The sequence below is a fragment of the Struthio camelus genome, chromosome 2, assembly GCF_040807025.1.
Source record: "Struthio camelus isolate bStrCam1 chromosome 2, bStrCam1.hap1, whole genome shotgun sequence".
NCBI lineage: Eukaryota > Metazoa > Chordata > Aves > Struthioniformes > Struthionidae > Struthio > Struthio camelus.
This window is the reverse complement of record NC_090943.1, coordinates 104156633-104176833: the sequence shown is the minus strand read 5'-3', so window position 1 is coordinate 104176833 and position 20201 is coordinate 104156633. Positions and strand designations below refer to the sequence as shown.

Below are 20201 nucleotides of genomic sequence, written 5' to 3'. Positions count from 1 at the left end.
GTAAGAAACACTGCCCTTGTCTAAGGCAAGGAATTATTTTTAGTATTATAAACAAGGAACTTAAGAAGATGCCCATAATCCCTGCCAGGTAAACAGTTTATTTCATGGCCTCTGAAGTGAATACTTTCTATAAGAGCAACATTAATACAACTCCAGGAATAACTTTTAAAAGATTCCTCCCCCCTCACTGAGGACGCTTTACAGAAGTAGCAAGAACCAGCAAGACGCTAATTAAATAGCTATATTTATTTTACATTACTACAATATTTCCCGCCCCACAGAGGGATAAAAAGAACCACCCATAGGTCAGTTATTGAAGAGCTATCAAAATATGGTACGATTGAATCCGTTGTTTCTTTTGGAAGACAATCAGCTCTAGCTATTACTCAGAATTGTCATTGCTGCCTAAACAGTAGTGAGTTTTTTTTTACTCCTAACAGCACAAATGGAAGGATCCAGTGTACTTGGCATCAATAACGTATGGAGAGGTATCTCCTGAATATCCATAATGGATGCAAGGCACACAACATTGTTTTAAATTTATGAAACAGTTCTAACACAGTACTTAGAAATATACCACATCAAAAGGGGTAAGAATTATTATTTAAAGAGGAAGTTTATTAAGGATAAGGATGGGTAAGGCTATTGTCAGAAGATAGATTATTCTACTGGTACAGATTAGAGCTTTGATTTCTTCTGAAAGAAGCTGACAATAGCATTTAGACATTCATCAGACAACCACCTCTCCTTGAGGACTTCACACTCTTGACTGTTAACTGCATGGAGCTTCTCCTTTTCCACACCTCGTAACAGTTGCTTTGACACTGCCAAGGACTGGAGGAGAAAGAGAGAAAAAATACTTGAGGAACATGAATGAGGAAGTTATGTTTCTTGATATCTTAATTTAACGTCGTAGAAATAGCACAATAAACACATGGTTGAACTCAAACTAAGTGGCAGTAACATTGTATTTTAAGACAGTCTTTTACCTACAAGTTAGCTATTGCATTTAATTACTACAAGTGCTAATAAGGTGGGAGCTCATGGGGAGGCAAAACATCAGTCCACTCAGTACTCATAATCAAAGTAGACGGGCATAAAGAGTGAGATCTGTTCTACTCTCTGGAGCGCCAAATGTAGCTCGCGTTATAAACAGTTAGTATGACTGTCTTAAGTTCTTGTCCAGTGCATCATAGTACCATTGTGACTCAAGTAGTTTTGCAAAACCTGACCCATTAGAAGAGAAGCGAGCAGGATGAGTGAATTCAGGAAAAAGTAAAGCCACCCACCCAGCCTTATCCTGGGCACCCAAAACACACATAGTATAACTAATATTGTAGAATCAGCAGTAAGGCTCTTAAACCTAAATTACTGCCAAAATAAAAATCTAAGAAAATGAATCCAAGACAAGTGCATCTAGACTGCAAGTGGATTAAGTAGCTAATCTTTAAGGCATTCTGCCATTGCGTCACAGTGACAAGTGCACTGTAATTAGATTCAGCCAGAGTAGAGGAGAGGTATCTCTCAGCAGCAGAGGGACCTGTGTCTGAATTGAGCTGGTATTTCAGTTAAGAATGAAGTGAAACCAAAGAACAGAGTAAGTCTAGCAGAAAGACTGGGAATATTACAGGCTTACAAGTTGGAGAAAGTTTGAAAGTACTGACGTTTTTGGGGAGGCTCGCGTAAGCTTTTAGTCTTGCCCAAACTTCCTTCTGAAAAGTCCTGTCGGGGAAAACTTCAGTCACTAGTCCCTGGGCACAGGCTTCTGCTGCAGTCAGCTTTTTGTTGAAAAGCAACATCTCATTTGCCTAAATAAAGAAAAGCAGAAAGTGTGATTAGATGAGACACAAGACTTGAGGAATCAGACAGGAAAGGTGCAAGCTTCCAATTCACATCACTTTAGTCTCTTGCTTGTTAATGTCTGCTCTCCGAAAAGAACATGGCTCCTACCGTTCACCAAGAGTCTACATGTCCTTTCGAGCAGAGCTCCAAGGATGTCACCTGAAGTTACTTTTTCACAAATTTTTTTGTTCACATCCTACAGTGACTCCAAGACTTCTGGAACAGGGATTCATAGGCTGTACCTCACTGTATAGACTGTCCTTGATATTTTGATGTTTATAAAGTACTTGCTCTACTGCTTACAGATTTAAATCTGGCGCACCAAAAATTGATTAATTATATGAACACAGGCAGTAATATCAGATAAGTATTTGAAACTATCTGAATTCTTTCTATGTGGGATATGAAAACAAATAGTGAAGGAAGTTATGCAGTTCTAATAAAAGAAAATGTACGTTTTGTTGTTTCTACTTTTTTAATTACTACTACTATTATTACTATTATTCAGTTTCTAAAGTAGAGAGAGAAAGTAAGCAGATGGATAGAGGAGCAATATATATTAGAACAAAATCAATAATAGGTCTGGAAGTAAATACATAAATGGATTGCTTCACATTGACGCTCGGAAGAAAGGCTGAATGCACCAGTTCCCTAGAGAGTTCATGGAAACACCTGCAGCACTTGCTCCCTTGCTGGATAAAGGCGGCCTACCAAGACAGTGCTTAATAGCGCTTTATCTTCTTTTTTCAATCCTTCTTTACATCATTCTCCCATACTGCTAGAAGAAGATCCAAGCTGTCACCTTAGAGCTTATAGAATTTGTCTCAAGAAGGTGGGGGAATCCAGGAGAAAGCTTTCATCAACATCCCAGTATGGATTTAGAAGCGTTCAGTACTCTGTTATGGTGCTTGTGCTGATACTGTCATTACATTTCTTGATCTTTGGTTCAAGGGATGCCGAGAGGAGCTTTCATTACATTTCTTGATCTTTGGCATCAAGAGATGCCAAGAGGAGCTTTCTTTGAGGACTCTTGCTGTGACCCCACTTGCTCTTACACTTGGAAGATACCAACACATAAAGGTCAAAAGGTCCCATGTATAGTACCAACATTCTTACCTTGGCTAAGCCCATGATTTTTGGAAACAGGTAAGAGGAGCATCCTTCTGGACTCTGTCCAAGCTGACTAAATGGGGTCTGAAATGTAGCCTGGTAAAAATAAGAACAAAACAAAGCAAACCTCAGAATCAGTTCACAGGACTAAAGCCGTAGGATTTATTTTTCATTTGAAAGCTTCTGCTGTAACAGAGTTCACCAGAGATATATCTGAACCTTTATCATAATAGGCTTTAAATATTATCCAGTAACACAGCTTCATCCTCTCAGTGCACACAAGAACTGACTTGTTTATACAATGCGATTTCCATATCTCAATAATCCCATTGATGAAGTTACCTTATCTGAGTGGAGTACTTAGAAAAACTAACTTGCACGTGCAAAATCTTTACAGAAAGGATGTTCAGACACATCTGCCCTAAAAGTTATTAAGTACATAGCCAAATAATTTATAGCTAAGAAGCACCTTGCTGCCTGAAGGCACATTCTGAGTTTGTTCCACTGCTGACAAATTTAAGTCATTGTGAATCTTTTTTTCCTCAAATTTTATGCAAATTTAAAAAGAATCTGTGGGAGAAATGCATCTTGGGATCATACAGAACAGTACTCTAACTGCAAATTAAAACTGAACTGCTGAACTATATTTTTGACAGCTTACATCAACATCCAGCAAGGAAGACAAAATGCTCCATTTTATTTCCATTTAAAAATATGAACTGATACACAATGAGTGCACGAGTTGCCAATGCACTGTAATAGAAATGAAGCATGTCTTACTGCACTGCAGATAGCCTTATAGTAAGACAGATCAATAGCCTTCCTAAACAAGAATGTAACACACACATAACTGGAAGTACATGAGAAAAATATTAGACGATATCTGCCAGGATACAAGTTGGTATAACTGGTCCTGCTATAGGAAGGGGAGATGAACTATACCAGCGATGCACACTGGTTCCCAAGGAAATAGAGCCAGATCCTGATTCCCAAGAATGCTGAACTGTTGTCAGACCGGGCTGTGCAGTGGCTCATAAATATGGTTGGCAATAATCTGCTTTGTGAATACCTAGCTGTGAATAAAAGCAGATCCTGAACATGCTGAAGTTGGCCACTTCTGGAATAGGCAGCCAGCGCCTAAGGCACTCCAGCTAAACTGGTGGAGAATGTAAAAGTAAAAGGTAATTTAGTGAGAATGACATTACTGCCTGAGAGTTCATAATCCTGCGAGGGGAAGAAGAGAGAACAATCACCTTTAAGAAGACTTCAATAAACTCAAAGACAATAGGAAAGCTCTTACGGAAGACTAGGCGAAGGGCTCAGTTAGACCCTAGAGAATTCCTCAAAGAACTGTTCAAAGAGCACAAGCCAAAGCTGTCCTAGTGCAGATAGGAAGATCCTAATAGATTGTCCCAGATAAATCATAAGCTCTTCACCGACTTTAAACACAAGTACACAGGAAGTGAAAACTAGATCAGATGACTAAGGATGAGAGTAGTATGAACACGCAGAGATTAAAAAAAATTAGAAATACGAGGCACAAAATAAGATTCAACTACCAGTGACTGTGTACACAAGTAGTAAAAGGAAATCCAAATGAGTCTGCTACTCAAGCAAGAAGGATGCTACTGACAGGATACCAAAACAACAAAACATATCTTTTTTTTTTGATTGCTCTTCAACTAAGCCTATGCTAAGTTATGGCGGCAGGGGATAGCCTGCTGAGGAAGTGATTAGCATTCAAAATAGTTTCAATAAACTGGATAAATATGAATACGAAGATACCATTTAATATGGACAAGTGTAAAGTTTGGCAGGAATAACTGATAATACAATATAGGATAGGAATAACTGTTTCACTGGCAGTTCTACAGTAAGGGATCCAGGGGTTATAGCAGTTCAGAAGTTGTAGGCAAATCAATGCCATTCTGGAATGCAGGAACACAGCCTGCAAAACATGGAGAAATTCTTCTGCTCTACTTTGCATCAAGAAGACACAAGGTGGAGTGATGTGTCCAGTTTGTATCATTATGCTTAAAGAAAGACATGGAATGACGGAAAGGAGTCCATAGGAGTTGCATGGTCACAGGTCTAAGAAAGCACATCAGGAACAACTGAATGAATTGTACTTGTTTACCTCCAAAAAGAAATGGCAGAAAGAGTGGATGTAAACTGGAGATATACGTAATAGTCTTTAAGTACACTGGAGGCTCTTGCAAGGGAGAATGAAAAGTCTCTTTAAATCCACAAACAAGAAATCACAACAGGTTCAGCCTGCAGCCAGAAAGATCAGATGGCGGGGGGCAGGGGAGAGAGAGAAGGAAAACTCAACAAGCTTCTAACAAAAAAGAGACTCAAGAACTGGCATAGACTAACTAAACTGAGTACATTACACAACCATATACCAGAAGTGACATGGTCCTAGTTGATCCTGTCTTGGGGCAAACAGGAGGACTTGGTCCCTTGCAGCTCCAACTTCCTAAGTCTCATAGTGATAAACCACCAAACCAGCAAGGATTTTGAGGAAAAAAACAACACAGTTGCTGAAGAAAGAGGCTAAAAGTACCACTCATTACAGACACTTCCAGATCAGGAAGCAACAGCTTGCCTAAAATGAATTAACACCTAGGGTTAAGTTCTGTATTTGTTTACTAACCTGACACAAATGAACAACAGAGAGCCCAAAAAATAAGATATATAATGGGATTCTCTGCTATGCTTTAATATAGCTTTTTCAGTACATTTGGCAAGTTTTCTTAAAAAGAATCCTGAGCTGGATAAACCAAAGCTTTTCAAGTTGTCTTTAAACATAGATTTGATAAAATGCTAGTTACTGCACTCCCACAGAATCGTTTAGGTTGGATGGGACCTCTGGAGATCATCTAGTCCAACCTCCCTGCTCAAGCAGGGTCACCTAGAGCATATTGCCCAGGATCACATCCAGATGGGTTTTGAATATCTCCAGCGAAGGAGACTCCACTCCTTCTCTGGGCAACCTGTTCCAGTGCTCTGTCACCCTCACAGTCAAGAAGTTTTGCCTCAGGTTCAGATGGAACTTCCTGTGGTTCAGTTTCTGCCCATTGCCTCTTGTCCCGTTGCTGGGCACCACGGAGAAGAGGCTGGCCTCATCCTCTTGACACTCCCCCTTCAGATACTTGTACACGTTGATGAGATCGCCTCTCCATCTTCTCTTCTCCAGGCTGAACAGGCCCAGCTCTTGCAGTCTTTCTTCATAGGAGAGGTGCTCCAGCCCTCTAATCATCTTGGTAGCCCTCCGCTGGACTCTCTCCAGGAGTGCCATGTCTCTCTTGTGCTGGGGAGCCCAGAACTGGACACAGGACTCCAGGTGAGGCCTCACCAGGGCTGAGGAGAGGGGAAGCATCACCTCCCTCCACCTGCTGGCAACACTCTGCCTCATGCACCCCAGGAGACCACTGGCCTTCTTGCCACAAGGGCACACTTCTGGCTCGTGGTCAGCTTCTTGTCCACCAGGACTACCTGGTCCTTCTCGGCAGAGCTGCTTTCCAGCAGGTCAACCCCCAGCCTGTCCTGGGGCAGGGGGCTATTCCTCCTGAGGTGCAGGACCTCGCACTTGCCTTTGTTGAACTTCAGGAGGTTCCTCTCCGCCCAGCTCTCCAGCCTGTCCACGTCCCTCTGAATGGCAGCACAGCCTTCTGGTGTGTCAGCCACTCCCCCCAGTTTAGTCTCATCAGCACACTTGCTGAGGGTGCACTCTGCCCCTTCCTCCAGGTCACTGATGAATACGTTGAACAAGATTGGACCCAGGACTGACCCCTGGGGGACACCACTAGCCACAGGCCTCCAACTTGACTCTGCGCCATTCACCACAACCCTCCGAGCTCGGCCATCCAGCCAGTTCTCAATCCACCTCACTGTCCACTCGTCTAGCCCACACTTCCTGAGCTTACCTTGGAGGATGTGATGGGAGACAGTGTCATTCCATAATAATTCCATTCCATAATAATCTTTTGCTCTCCCCTCCCACCCTGCTCCAAGTGGCTTTAGAGTTATTATCTTCCATCAGCTACTGTACCCTTTGGTACAATAAAGGATACAGTAAAGAGTTTCTAAACTGCAGCTCAGTACCTCGACAATGTAACTACAGCAGAGAAATTCCACGCATGTTAAGCATCAGCTGATGCACGACCCAAAGTTGCTAATTAATACAGGTGTTCCTCAACGTGACAAAGGGAGTGCTTACACTGGTGCGTTCTTTTCTGCCAGATTATTCTGGACCAAATAATACTTGCTACGGAAAGGCCTTAAAATATTGTCTTGGGATCAGCTATGTAACGTACTTACCATGTCAGAAGCATAGACAAGGTCACACAATCCAAGGATTGTTACAGGGATTCCAATGGCTGGGCCATTCACCACTGCAATCAGTGGTTTAGGGAAATCAATAAAATGGGCCACAAACTCTCTGGAGAGAAGGAAAAACAGAGTGTGAGAGTAAGAGGCATCCTAGTCTTTTTTATCACACATGATTAGATAATATAAAACAAAACATGTGGGCTATATCCTAGGTAGCATATGTTTTCGACCCTTTCCCAAATGAATACTGACAAAGAAAATAAGCACTATCTGAAGTACTTTTATCTCCTGACCAACTAAGAACTAAATATGTGCATGTCTGCCCAGTTTTATTAGATACTGCAGTCAAGTTACAAAAGTGCTCTCTTCTTCAGCTACAGTTATTGACTACAGCTAACTAACGAGAACAATCTTTTGCCCTGTCTATCTACCTACCTGCCTACCTATCTATCCATCCCGATTCCATTCTTGGCATACCCTTTTGCTTCAGAGATTCTGACCTGCAGTGAAGCCCCAACAGGCACCAGAACTGTGCTGCTACCACAACACAGATTTCCCTCGTGCTCTTCTGCACAGGTTTGAAAAAGTGTTTTGTTATATTTGACAGCTACTTCACCATCCAAAGAGTGCAAAATATACTCTCAAAATATATTTTTTTCAAAAGTGAACAGCTGTAAAGACTCCACTTCTCTGGCATCTCTGTGCATCAGCTGCAATGAAGCACTGCACTTGTGCAATATTAACAGCATAACAAATACAATCTTCTCACAAGAGCAAGGTGAAAGACCGTAAAATATCCATGTGAGATTGCGTATTGTGATGAATACCCTACAAAGCACTGCTGGCTGGAACATTTATCAGATACTGCTGAATAACATTTTTGTAACAGTTTAGGACTGTGTCATTATCACTTTGCAGAGGCAACTGTGATCTACTGATAGCTTGCCTAAGTAAAAGCCACAAAACTGAGTACTTTCAGTTCATCTTTAAAACAAAAATCAAAGACACCATTTGCTTTTCTGCCTATTTCAGATTTTTCATCAATTGCAAGCGCTTGAGGTAAGAACCCAAACTTGCAAGTATCTCTCAAACGAAATCATCACATATAGACGTAAAAGGAAGACAAAATCTGCTTAAAACTGAGTAGGAAAGAACGAGAGACTTTTGTTTGTCCCAAGAACCATTTCAGCCACTATCTCAGATGATGTCCCTGATCTCCTCGACCTTAGAAGACAAACTAACTTAACAGATAGATTGAGACTCAAGGATGGAACTAACATAATCAGACTTCCTGGGCCACTTTGGGCAAGCCCATTACACCTAGTCTCTACTGAAAGCAACATGCCAGTGAAGGTATCTTAGCACGTCCTGCTAGCAGAGACATTGTTTGATAACCAAAAAAAAAGAACATTTTTTCCATTGTAGTTTACAAATGATACAGACAAAAATCATGTTTTTAGCATTACATATGCACATACTTTGAAAAATAAAACCAAATCTCTAGCATCATTGTACTTAGAAAACAATTTCTAATACGCGTCTCATCTCCTCCCTTATGTGATGTGATTACTACTTCTCCCACATAGCCCTTGTGTATATGTACACCGTCAGCTCTTGGACACAGTCATCTAACCGGATGTATTGTACTTAGTATAACTCAGTCCCTACTGTCATGTTTTCTAACAACGTCTGCAAATCATGTTTTACCCACTACCCATTACATTTATGCATATATGAAACCAAGATGATCTACTTGAGTAGTACTGCTCCATCTTTTGCCATCTTCTCCATTTCATTGGCTTGGATATTAGTAAAATTATTCAGATCATTTCCACTACAATAGTACTCTCCATTTCCTGCAGAGAACATATAAATAAATGCACCAATGTTTTCCGAGTAGACAGAATTCATTACATTTACAAAAGAATTTCATTCTAACAATATTAAGTAATTAGAGGACTTGTCTCAAAGCATAAACAGTAACTTAACGGATATCTACAGTTAAAATAAGATTTGACTGACACTTCATTGTAAAAACAATGGGTTAAGAAACAAAGGGTATTACATTTGGAAGATTTAAGGGGGAAATACTCATTTACTTTTTTCCGTAATACTGTCAGATGAATGGAATTTCTTTCCCTGAGTACTTGCTCAGTTTTCTTCTGTCAGTTCACAATCATTCACACAGCAAGAAGAAACATTTTTAAAAACAGAAATATACTATATAAAAAATATATAATGTGTATTTTATATATAATATATACATATAAGTGTTTATGCATCTGTCTTCACTCCCCTTCAAATTGACACAGGAATCAGAAGCAGACAGAATAACCTATCATAAATGTGGTGCAAGTTTCACTTTTATTATGTCCTATTGGGAAAATGGCATAGCATCCTAGGGAGAAGATGGCAGCACTACATTGAAATCATTGTACTGAGCGATGTATTTTTTCAGTAAGAAGCAGATAACCTGTTGGCAAAGGTGTAAGAGAGTTTGAGGCACAGTAAAAAAAAGCAGGGAGTATTTAAAAGCTAGAGAGGATGACTGCGTGATTTAATTCTCCAAATCATCCTCTGTTCCAGGAGGACATTTACTGGATCAGGCCTTTTTCTGTTTAGCATATGTATTACTTCATGCCCTGGTGCTCTTACCAACTATTTAAAATGGAAGAGAAAGGTTTATGCAGAAGAGTTTGCAGTTTACTCCTAGCTATACACTTGCTACACATTCCAGCTGTGTGAAAAGCCTTTCTCATGCTGTAAGGATTGCTGTGCCCAGTCATTGCTAATGAAAGGAAATTCAGTGTCCTGGGAAAGAAGATAGTAGAGATGAATACGCACACAACTACCTCAGAAGTGACGAAGGGTAAACTGGCTCAAGCCCAAAATCACCTTGTGTCCATACTACTTAGCTGCAAGCCGCAAGCTTTGACTAATTTTCTAAATGCATGCCCAAGAGCACACCTACCTGCAATGAGGATGAGCCAGACAGGCAGCGCCTGCTGCAGCCATTCTGTCCCTCTCATCTGTCCGTGCCACAATATTGTTCAGTTAGTATCAGACAGGAACAGACCAAAGAGTGCCCTCTAGAATTCATATGCGATGTCACCAGAGCAGCGCGACTTCACAGACAGCATGAATTTGGGCTGCCCTTTAGCACTATAGCTGCAGTCATCCAGTTGTACACATCATGTATCTGGTGACTGGGATGTATATAGGTGGGCCAGATTGCAGCTTGTCTGGACAACCCTTTTCCATGACAGCCACAGAAAAATCAAAATCAAGTATCAGTTTTTCATAAGATCATAAGTAAAGATGCACTATAAACTTCTGTCGGGCATTCCAGCACAGGATTTGAGGGGTTGGTTTGTTTTTAATATGTTCTGATGTATGACAGAGGTAGACAAAATTGACTAAAGCCATCCAAATGAACTCCAAAAGCTACAGCGAAGAAGCTGTGGAGCAGACGGACCAGCTACTTAAAAGTAATATAGCCTTTAGAGTATCCCATGTCCATCTCAGCATCTCAGAAAGATGTTTTGATATAACAGCAAGTCTGCCGAAGAATTTCAAACATCGTCTTAACAGAATTTTGCCAAAACACTTTGGAAAATCTTTGGTCTGTTCTAAAGGAAGCAATTTCTTCACTTATACGCAATTCTGTCTTAGCCTAAATACAGGTAGATAGCTCATGTTAGGACTGCACTTGGGCATAAAATAAAATGAATGTAAGAGAGTCTTAGGAAATGCAGTACCAGTAATAACCGCTATGGTAGAATCATCTTTGGCAGCTTCTTCAAGCGCTTTGATAAGTTCTCTGTACATCTGCACAAGAGGAAAACCAAGAAAGAACAACTGTGATGCTGTAAGAGATCATAAAAAGGAGATCCACACTGACAACAAGGAACTTTTAGAGATAGTTTAAGTATGGTGCTTTTAAATATGTAGAAAATGTGCACTCACAGAAAGTTAAGTATTGCATGAGGTATTTCTGACCACAAAGACACAAGCTTGCAACATTCAGACTTCCAAAGCAAATCTAAAGATTAAAATCAGGTCCTTTGGGAAATAAACATGAACTGGAAATAGCTTATTTTAAAACCTGAAAAGTAGTATGACAAGTGGGCAAAATAATATATTAAAGAATTAGCGCTGGGCAGGGGGAGTCCCAGCTCTGGCATTTTTGCAGCAGTGTAACAGGATGATTAGGTGGCTTCTCCAACAAGATGGATTTCCTTATGAAGACAGCTATAGGAACAGGACAACTATCTAGACATACATACAATACTGCTGAGCCAAAGCAGGCTGTCCACATTCTTTGTAATAAGCAAGTCTACAGTTAAATCTTGTCTCCAAAAAGCAAACTGGTCTTCCTGCACATTGCTGTTTTAGTTTAGTGCTGACCATACTGCTATACTAAGTTTAAAAAAAAAAAAAAGACACAGAAAACCCTAACCTTTTAAACGCCTGTAAAATCTTAGCAAAGTGTTTGATTTTGTACTGCATCCCTATACCTTACGTTGTCACTGGAGTCAAGACGCTAAACCTTCATAAGCTTCAGACCCCTATGCTACAGTTAGTTCTGCTAAACCTGTAGCAATGTTCCTTTAAAAGCTTAAGTAATTTACCCATGAAAAAAAAATGGTTAAACCTCCCAAGTCATTTTCTTTACCTTATGGTTGATGGCATTCTTCCTTTCAGGTCGGTTAAACATTATTTTTGTGATGTTGTTTTTGATAGTAACTATTATTGTTTCATAGCCATCATGTCTGCTCTCTTCTGGAGCAGCATCCTTCACCTGGCTAGAAGATTCTGCAGAGACCAGACTTGAGACAAGCTCGGTGTATTTCTGTTGGGCATTATCCTGCAAAGAGAAAAATCACACAGAATTATTAAATGCTGAAATCCAAACCAGTTTGTTCTGCTATTCTCAAAATGGGAAGCCATAAAAAGAAGGGGAGTGTGCCCTCAGGACAAAAGAAAAAAATCTCTCGATTAGAAAGTATCCTAATTAAGGTGAAAATAGGAAGATACTGTATTTAAACACTGACTGCAGATCATGATTAAATCCAGCTGGAAAACAGCAACAAAAGATCCACAAGATATAGCGAATAAATGCTGGGATGATAATAACTTTTTTTTTTTTTTTTTGGAGAAATGCCTCCATCCATATCTGAGAGTCCTCGAAAGCCCTCTGTCACAATCATAGCTTCAATTCATGGATCCTTTATTGCTGCTTTCCACTTGGACATTTCTCCAACAACAGCAAAAAAAAAAAGTTATTTCAGAATATATGTTTTACTAGAAACAAGAATACTGAAATGGGTCCATGGCATTTAAAAATTGCTTACAGATACTACTTATCATTTAGCACAAACATGACATGTGAAGGCCTAAAATACTGTAGAAGAAGGGGGGCAGGGTAAGTAGTGATTAAAAATAATTGTAAATGCTAGGTTGTTGCAATCTATTTTCTCGAAATGATGTTATACTTCAAGAATTTCTACAATCTCTAGTACATGAAAATATTTATTCCTTCTCCACTATAACTTCAAGAGTAGATTCTTCTCCTTGAGTGTTTCTTGGCTACTCCTAAAAGATGCACAGTGCCATCTGAGCTCCCTCACAGTGACATCCTGATCTCAGAGTTCCTTTCAGCACACGTATCTTAGTTAAATGAAAAAACCTAAAGCACATTAAAAAAAAATTGTGTTAAGTAGTATCTAAGACTAACTTCGAAAACCATTCCCAAATAGCAGGCCTAATGCATTAGTGACACAGCTGGTTTGTGAAGCTTATGTTTCCTTCATTTACTACCAGCAGAGGAAACTGTGCTCTGTGTAACAGCTCTGTGTAATGTCAGACTTATGACAAACTGCATGAAAATAGAATACTTATGTACCTTTGACTCTATATTCTGCCTGCTCACTTCACTTGAGGTAAAGACTTCTCAAAAGGTTGTAAAAGGTAAAAAAGATCTCAAGATCAACTGAGCAAGAATGAAAAGAGGCTCTCAACACACCGTTCTTATATTGCCACTTTTTTCTAGTCTTTAGTTAGAGATCAACTTTTTAAGGTGACAAAGTTATCAATATCATGCTAGATTCACGGATTTGTTCTTTGTCTAAATAGGGAGAGAGAGAAAGAGACAGACAGACAAGGTTTAATAGTATGTGGAATCACAAGAGAGGCATACTTCTGCTCTCAAGGTATAATTTTCATTTTGGCTAAAGCAAAATGGTGTATGAATCGTCACTATTTAACTTCCCTCCAAGGGCATCTAATTCCTGTTCTTCGGTATTTGACAGAAAGAATGTATAAGACTAATTTTGCTTTCCTTAATGACTCATAGGACTTGCTACAGATGGAAGGTTTTCTCCCCCTCCCGATCCAGAGGTTTAAATCTACCGGCATATAATAGTAGCATCTGTGAGAACAACAGAGAGAAGGATCACAGGTCAAGGAACACACCTGTAAGAAGAGTGAGGCTCAATCTACCTCTTTTAAAGGAAAGAGTAAAATATGATGTAATGTTAAAAACTGTAGTTTTATTGTAAGTCACCACATACATAAGATCTCTTACACTGGTACAAGCTGTTAGTAATAATTTAAAACTAAGCTTACTCAGAAAAAAAAACCTCCAAATATTAAAGTATCGAAACAAATATGAAAATACAGCACACAACATTTTGGTGTCTGAAGCAGAGGTGCTCAACTGGCACATAATATGCTTAGACATCATTCATTTACAAACCAGACACTTGACGCTACAGTAATTTACAAAGTAGCTAAGTGAAACTTTAGATACTGTCACCTGAGACAAATTGCCAAGAGAATTCCATGCATCCCATTTGGCCTTCTTGACAAAGTCCAGCATACCTGGTTTTGGAGAATTGCAGGGACCCTCAGTAGCCTGGGAAGAAAGTGAAACAAACTTTTTTAAACTCTTGATTAAAGTTCAGGTGCCTTGGTAGAAAAGAAAAACAACCATTCAGAAGATTTATGTGATCAGAATACAAAATTCAGTTCCAAGGGGAGGAAAACCTAATTGTTGGGCTATATTCAGACAGTCTGCACACCGTGAAACCTCTGTCTGCCATTTCCTAATGGCTGATCCCGGGCTTTCAGACACGCCTAACCAGTAAGAGACATCAATTTCAAAAAACACATGCATACATGTTCTCAGCAACCTATCTCAAAATTGTGAAAGCTTTATATTTAAAAAGAAAATTTAAAAAGTGTAAGTTGTTTGAACAAATAAATCATGGCATAAGATCTAGTAAGTGGGAAATAACTTCAAGATGGCCCTCCTTTGGGCAAGGTGGTTGGACGAGATGACCTGCAAAGGTCCCAGCTATCCTAAAGTACTCTGTGATCAATTTTTCCTGAAGAAAGGTACACTATCATATAAATATTTGAGTTGGCAGATAAAAAAAGAAAAGTATGAGCTCATTATTGTTAGTTACTGAAATTACCTGAAACATTCTATTGTCTTTAAGAAGTTTTATTTAAAGAATGATTGACTGCCTTCTTCACTGTAATAAGCCACAGCTTGCACTGACCCTGTAGGACAATCTTGATCCACAAATACTTCCCCAAATACCAGTACAAATCCCCTAAGGACTTGCAGCTGTATCCACATAGTCTCTTTCCACGCTATAGTAAAGAATAACCTTCCCTCAGAGTAAGTGTGGAGGAACAGTTCCTTGAATTCAAAAAAACCAAAAAACAAACCAAAAAAAAAACACCCCCCCCCCACCTACAAAGTCAACCTTCAAATGTCAATAGTGCTAGATTATAGGACCAGCTGACTGTCTGCAGATACAACAAGGTTAAGAGAAAGCATGTGGCATTCTCTTTTTTTTTCCTGGGCACAATTTTCCTGTGCTGCATCAATATACGGCATATTATATGGAAGGCGTCACACAGCGGAGGTATTTTGGCTCTCTTCCTTTGAATAAAGGTTTCTATTCAAAGGACAGTTTACAAAATGAAACTGTCTGGCTTCCTTCTGAACTCAGGCAGTTTGAGGGGCTGGCATTTCAAAAACAGAATTGGTCCACTTGAAATGAAAAGTCTTGTTAGGACACAATATGTTGGAACAGCCCGTGTTTTAAATATATACTTTATGGGTCCACCCCTTCACATTATGATTGCCCCTTAAAAAACAAAACGAGTCAAGCCCACCTGCTTAAACAAAGCGTAGAGCTTCAACTTAACTTCATTCCCAGGATCCTTTTTCAAAAGCTTCAGCTGCTCTTGAGCCTTTTCAAAGTCCTGCTGGCTGACTTGCATGGTGGCTGCAGTCATGCGCAGATGAATTGCTGGAATGCAAAGAGTTTGCCGTCGCCTATTACTACAGTGGGAAAAAAAAAGCCATTAATTGCTTTTTTTTTTGAAGACTAGAGGAGAAACAAATATGCTGTTTTTAAGATACCTGAAGCAAAAATGCAAAACCTTAAATATCTGTACCTGCACAGATCAAAACAACAATAGCAAAGCAAAATATAAGAAATTACACAAAAGTTGCTTTAGAAGTTGGGTTCAGCAGTAACATAATTAACCTTTGGAGAATATGACGTTAGCTCTCTCTAGCATGTAAAATGCTGGATTCAATGCTGGAGCGAAGCACTAGCTAGAGTGCTGTAAAATGATAGAGGAGAAACTACACAGTAATATACCAGCTGATCATCTACAGACCACTAAATGGCAGTAGTGGTAAACTAATGTCTCACTGTTTCTAGAATAGATCATAGTCCTACAGGTTCCATCCATGACAAACAAATACAGAAAAAAGTTTTCGTCTGTGTATACAATATTAACAGCTTTATATGCCTATGAATTAAACAGAGTAGTAGCCTGTCTGGTTTGCGGAATCTTTGCAAGTTTTGTGTGCTTCTAATTCCAAGCATCTTAACCTAGAGGCCTGGTTCTGCTATCAGGGCAGCATAAATAAGACTACTTTCAACATCTGCTTTGGGGTAAGAAAAGGACTGGCTGTAAAACAGCCTGTAGATACTTCAAATAACAGTTGGTCAGAATATTCTGGGAAAAGAACTTTCCACCAGAAAAGAAGTAATTCCATCAAACAAACCAACAAGCCTAACTCTGGTAACACTTTGTAAAAGCAGGCCTATTTCACCAAAGTTTGGAATCCAAAAGAAGCCTAATAGTTTTGACTTGTTTCAATAGGGCAAAAGCATGTTGTTTCAACTTTCTTCATTTAAATTCCAATATATTTAAGAATACTTACTATTTTTAATATGTGAACATTTTATGTTTCAATATGTTCCTTCTGGACTTTTGGGGAAAAAAAGACTTTTTCCCATTCTAATTTGCACAGAGGCACAGCTGCCATGTAAGAATATCATGCACAATATAGTTCACTAGTCATGTTTAAAAAAAAAAGATTATCTGAAATGCAGACCAGCATTAATTCTTAATCACTAATTTACTCTGATAACATTTGAGTTACAGAACCATAATTTTTAACTCATGTCTATCATGAAAATACTGCCTTTTTACACACCTAGTCAGAATTTTAGAGAAATAAGAAAATGCTGCCTGTTTCAGAAACAACCTCATCCTTATTTCTTAAATAAAATTTATTTTCTATTGTAAGCCTAAAAATTACAGGCAATAAGAGTAAAAAATGAAAACAGTGTACAATGAATTTTATTACTTTTTAAAACCATCCAGACACAAGGTTTTAGTTGCCTTGCAAAAATGTTTGTAAAATCTATTGGTTTTATGTCCTATTATGTTTTATGTCCTGTTACGGCCCTTCTGCATTAATGAAATCTAAGTTCCTGGTATTTACTTTTTGGGCCCACTGAGTTTGAAATATAGGGAAGAAAATAATATATTCGGTTATATACAGAAAACAACAATATAAAAACCATGCCAGTAGTGATTAAAGAGAAAGAATCCCACAATCTGCTTCAAAATCCTATGTTATTAGATAAAAAACTACCTGAAAAATACAAAATGGAATAGGCTATCAGAAAAGCAGAAAGTTCTTATCTTAAAGTAAGGCAGTAGGAACAGAAAGTCTCTTTACATAAACTGATCAGCTGTAAGCCCTTATTAATGTAGCAGTGAACTCAAAAAAACCATGAGTTAATTATCTGCCACTTTAACTAACATTCAGGCAAACTGAGGCCTTCAGAAGACTGCGTCAGAGTTTAACAAGTCACTACTTACCTCACAGTTAAGGCTTGTGGACTTCATACCCAGCCATCAATTACAGCGTTTTAATAGGAAAAAGTGGGCCCTAGCAGTACAGATATTAAGTTTTTGAAAAGTACTGAATTTGTTAGCTCAGTTTGCCCTGGAGCCTATCCCCAAGCATGTTTTTAAAGTGCCAATGAGAGTGAAGGAACAAGGCCTGATTTTTTTCGTTGTGATAACCATGTTTAGAGGAACTTGAATGTCACTGTTCCCAAAAGGATCAGTGTATCTATCTGGCAGAATTTTTGTTGACGGAGTAGGCAGTGACTATACTAAAGTTCGATTCGAAGTTTAAAAAAGGAGATTTGGGTTTACAACATGTTTGAGAACCCTGATTTGACTACAGCTTGACTATGGTCACACAATGCTTTAAATAGTATAAATAGGCTTTAAGATTACAGGTCTGTTTTTTATATAGTTTGATAGCTGGGATCATAAATGAACAAAACTTGAACATGGCGGGGAGAAGCATAAAAGCTAGTCTAAAAGTATGTGCACATATATGTGCATAGAGAGAATATCCGATTTAGCAGGTCAGTAGCTCTCTTCCTTACTAAGGATGCGACGTGGACAAGTTGGAAGAGGAAGAGAACCCAACTAGGCGAATAAAAATATTTGGCGGAGGAGAAGTGGAATGATCTTTCAGTAAGTCCAGACCTGCAGCTAAGAAATATGTCATCTATCTAGCTCAACTAGCCCATCTTACAATTTTCTTTTTGTTTCTTCTTTTTCTCCCTGTTATAGGAGATTGCAAAACTTAGTGGTTTATTAAAGTCTGTTTATAAAAGAACCCTCTTTTCTTTCAGTTCTTTCTTACTGCTTGTAGCTCAGTTCTCAGTAGGAAATCTATGATTCACTCCCTTGTCTATGCCTTCTGTTCTCAGAAGGCATTTACTACACATCAGTGATGATTACCAGTTCTCAAGATGCTAAGGCTAAACTGACTATTACTATTTCTCTACTAAAACAATGAGGATGAAAAAGCAAAGGAAAAAATCAAGTCATTTTACACCTCTCCCCCCTCATTTGCTCATCGTGGGCAGAACCTCCCTCTTCAGAGGGATACATGAATAGCAGGGACAGAGCTCCTTGTCCCCAAATATATCACGCGAAGAGTGAAGAGGAGATCACTCACCACCTGTCAGCACCCAACAGTGCTGCTGTCTCTGGGACTGCAGGGTGAGGCCCTGCCTTAATCTCAAAGGCAGAGGGCTGGGAGAGGCTGCTCTAGCACGCTATGGGGAGAACTTACTCCCTTTATCTGCTGCTTCCCAGCGGTGGCACTAAATCCCTCTTACTCACTCAGTGAGCAAATCCGTGCCTTGTCTTAGAGGTTCCACTGAAACCACACAAGGAAGGCTGAGAGCCTGAAACTTGACTTACAAATTACTGGTGTCAAACCCTGCACCTTGCAGGCAATTAGCTGTTGCTGCCCCTGTTGCTACAAGCTACCGTCCTTGGGCTGGCGCTCATGGAAGAGTGGTGAGGGCCAGGCACCCTCCCCACTGCCGGGCAAACAAGCTAGCTCCCTCTAGAAAGAAACTAGGGGAGTCACAACCCGGCACAGCAGCTACAAAGTTCACTACAAATGCCTGTGCACTTCTGCAACGCCATTCAGTCGGTACTTTGCCAGCTGTATACCCTGAAAAAAGAAGCAAAACCTGGGGCATCACTGCTAGAACCTGAAACATCCAGGCTGACAATCACTTCATATTTATTTTCTTGCCTTGGACATCTGTTCATTCCCATTCAGTCATTCACGACATCCTGCAAGCCTGCCATTTGTCCTATTCACTGTACCTACTCATGTAAATGTCTCTTATCCTCACAAACGTTCAAACAAAAAGCCCTTAATTAAGATTTCAAAAGCCAACTCCACTGAAAGTAGTTTCTCACTGTTTAAATGATTAGCAAATTATTTATGGCATGAAAGGACTATCAGAAACTGCAAAAGCTTTTTCAGAAAGAGCGCCTCATTACAATGTAATTCTGTCACTTCTGTAAAGGACTTTTATAAAGTTAAAAATGACAACTTTTTGTAAAATATTGGCTGCTCACTTTCTAACTTTTAAAGCAACTTAGCAGTTTGCTCAAGACACCAAACAGAAGCAAAAAGAGCACTTGGCATAGGAGATACCAGGTATGTTCAACAAAGAAACGGACGGATATACCTGAACTCCATCTTCCATTTACTTAAGAAAGATTTTCTTTTAAAATTTAGTAGTCCTGGGGAAAAAAAGCACAGACAAAAACAGTTAAAAATCCTATTAGGATTAAAAGTAGTGGGTGGTGCTAGAAACGCATGGGTTTAAAACTCTTGACAGAACTGGAAATGTTCATTTTGCATTATTATTACCAGCTTTAGAGAGTGAAGGAACAAAAAGAATAGGAAGTGTTATCACATAGCAGTAAGCAGTACATTAAGCTGTCACTTGGATGACTCCTAGAACAAATGTTTAATATAAGATATGGATATCTTTAGTACATTATGTATAATACTTCAGATAACGTGTATGACAAGCTATCTCTGCTTTGCCATGATTAATGCCACAGAGTGCTGTGATCTTTTACATTCCTCTTTACACACACTCCTCATCCAGAGCAGTGAAGAGAGATCTAGCCTTGAGAATACAGTAACTGCTCCTCGCCGTTTCACATGCACCTTGTATTACATCATCATA

General features: G+C 39.3%; 1 protein-coding gene across 24 annotated transcripts in view; it reads right to left on the bottom strand.

The window, feature by feature from the left end:
• Positions 1-227: 227 nt before the first annotated feature.
• The window catches only part of ECI2 (enoyl-CoA delta isomerase 2), a 36954-nt gene continuing 16980 nt past the window's right edge, over positions 228-20201 (bottom strand). For 7 of the 24 annotated variants that reach the window (XM_009678026.2, XM_068931943.1, XM_068931945.1 and 4 more), the window contains 10 exons: positions 19692-19746; positions 15478-15646; positions 14105-14203; positions 11963-12154; positions 11046-11115; positions 9041-9143; positions 7276-7396; positions 2959-3048; positions 1665-1808; positions 228-834 (listed from right to left, as the gene is read on the bottom strand). In XM_009678026.2, coding sequence (XP_009676321.2) covers positions 679-834; positions 1665-1808; positions 2959-3048; positions 7276-7396; positions 9041-9143; positions 11046-11115; positions 11963-12154; positions 14105-14203; positions 15478-15646; positions 19692-19702 — 1155 coding nt within the window. In that variant the 5' untranslated portion in view covers positions 19703-19746 and the 3' untranslated portion in view covers positions 228-678. The remainder of the gene's footprint in view (positions 835-1664; positions 1809-2958; positions 3049-7275; positions 7397-9040; positions 9144-11045; positions 11116-11962; positions 12155-14104; positions 14204-15477; positions 15647-19691; positions 19747-20201) is intronic. The other 17 variants (XM_068931959.1, XM_068931949.1, XM_068931962.1 and 14 more) reach the window with 3 other exon arrangements.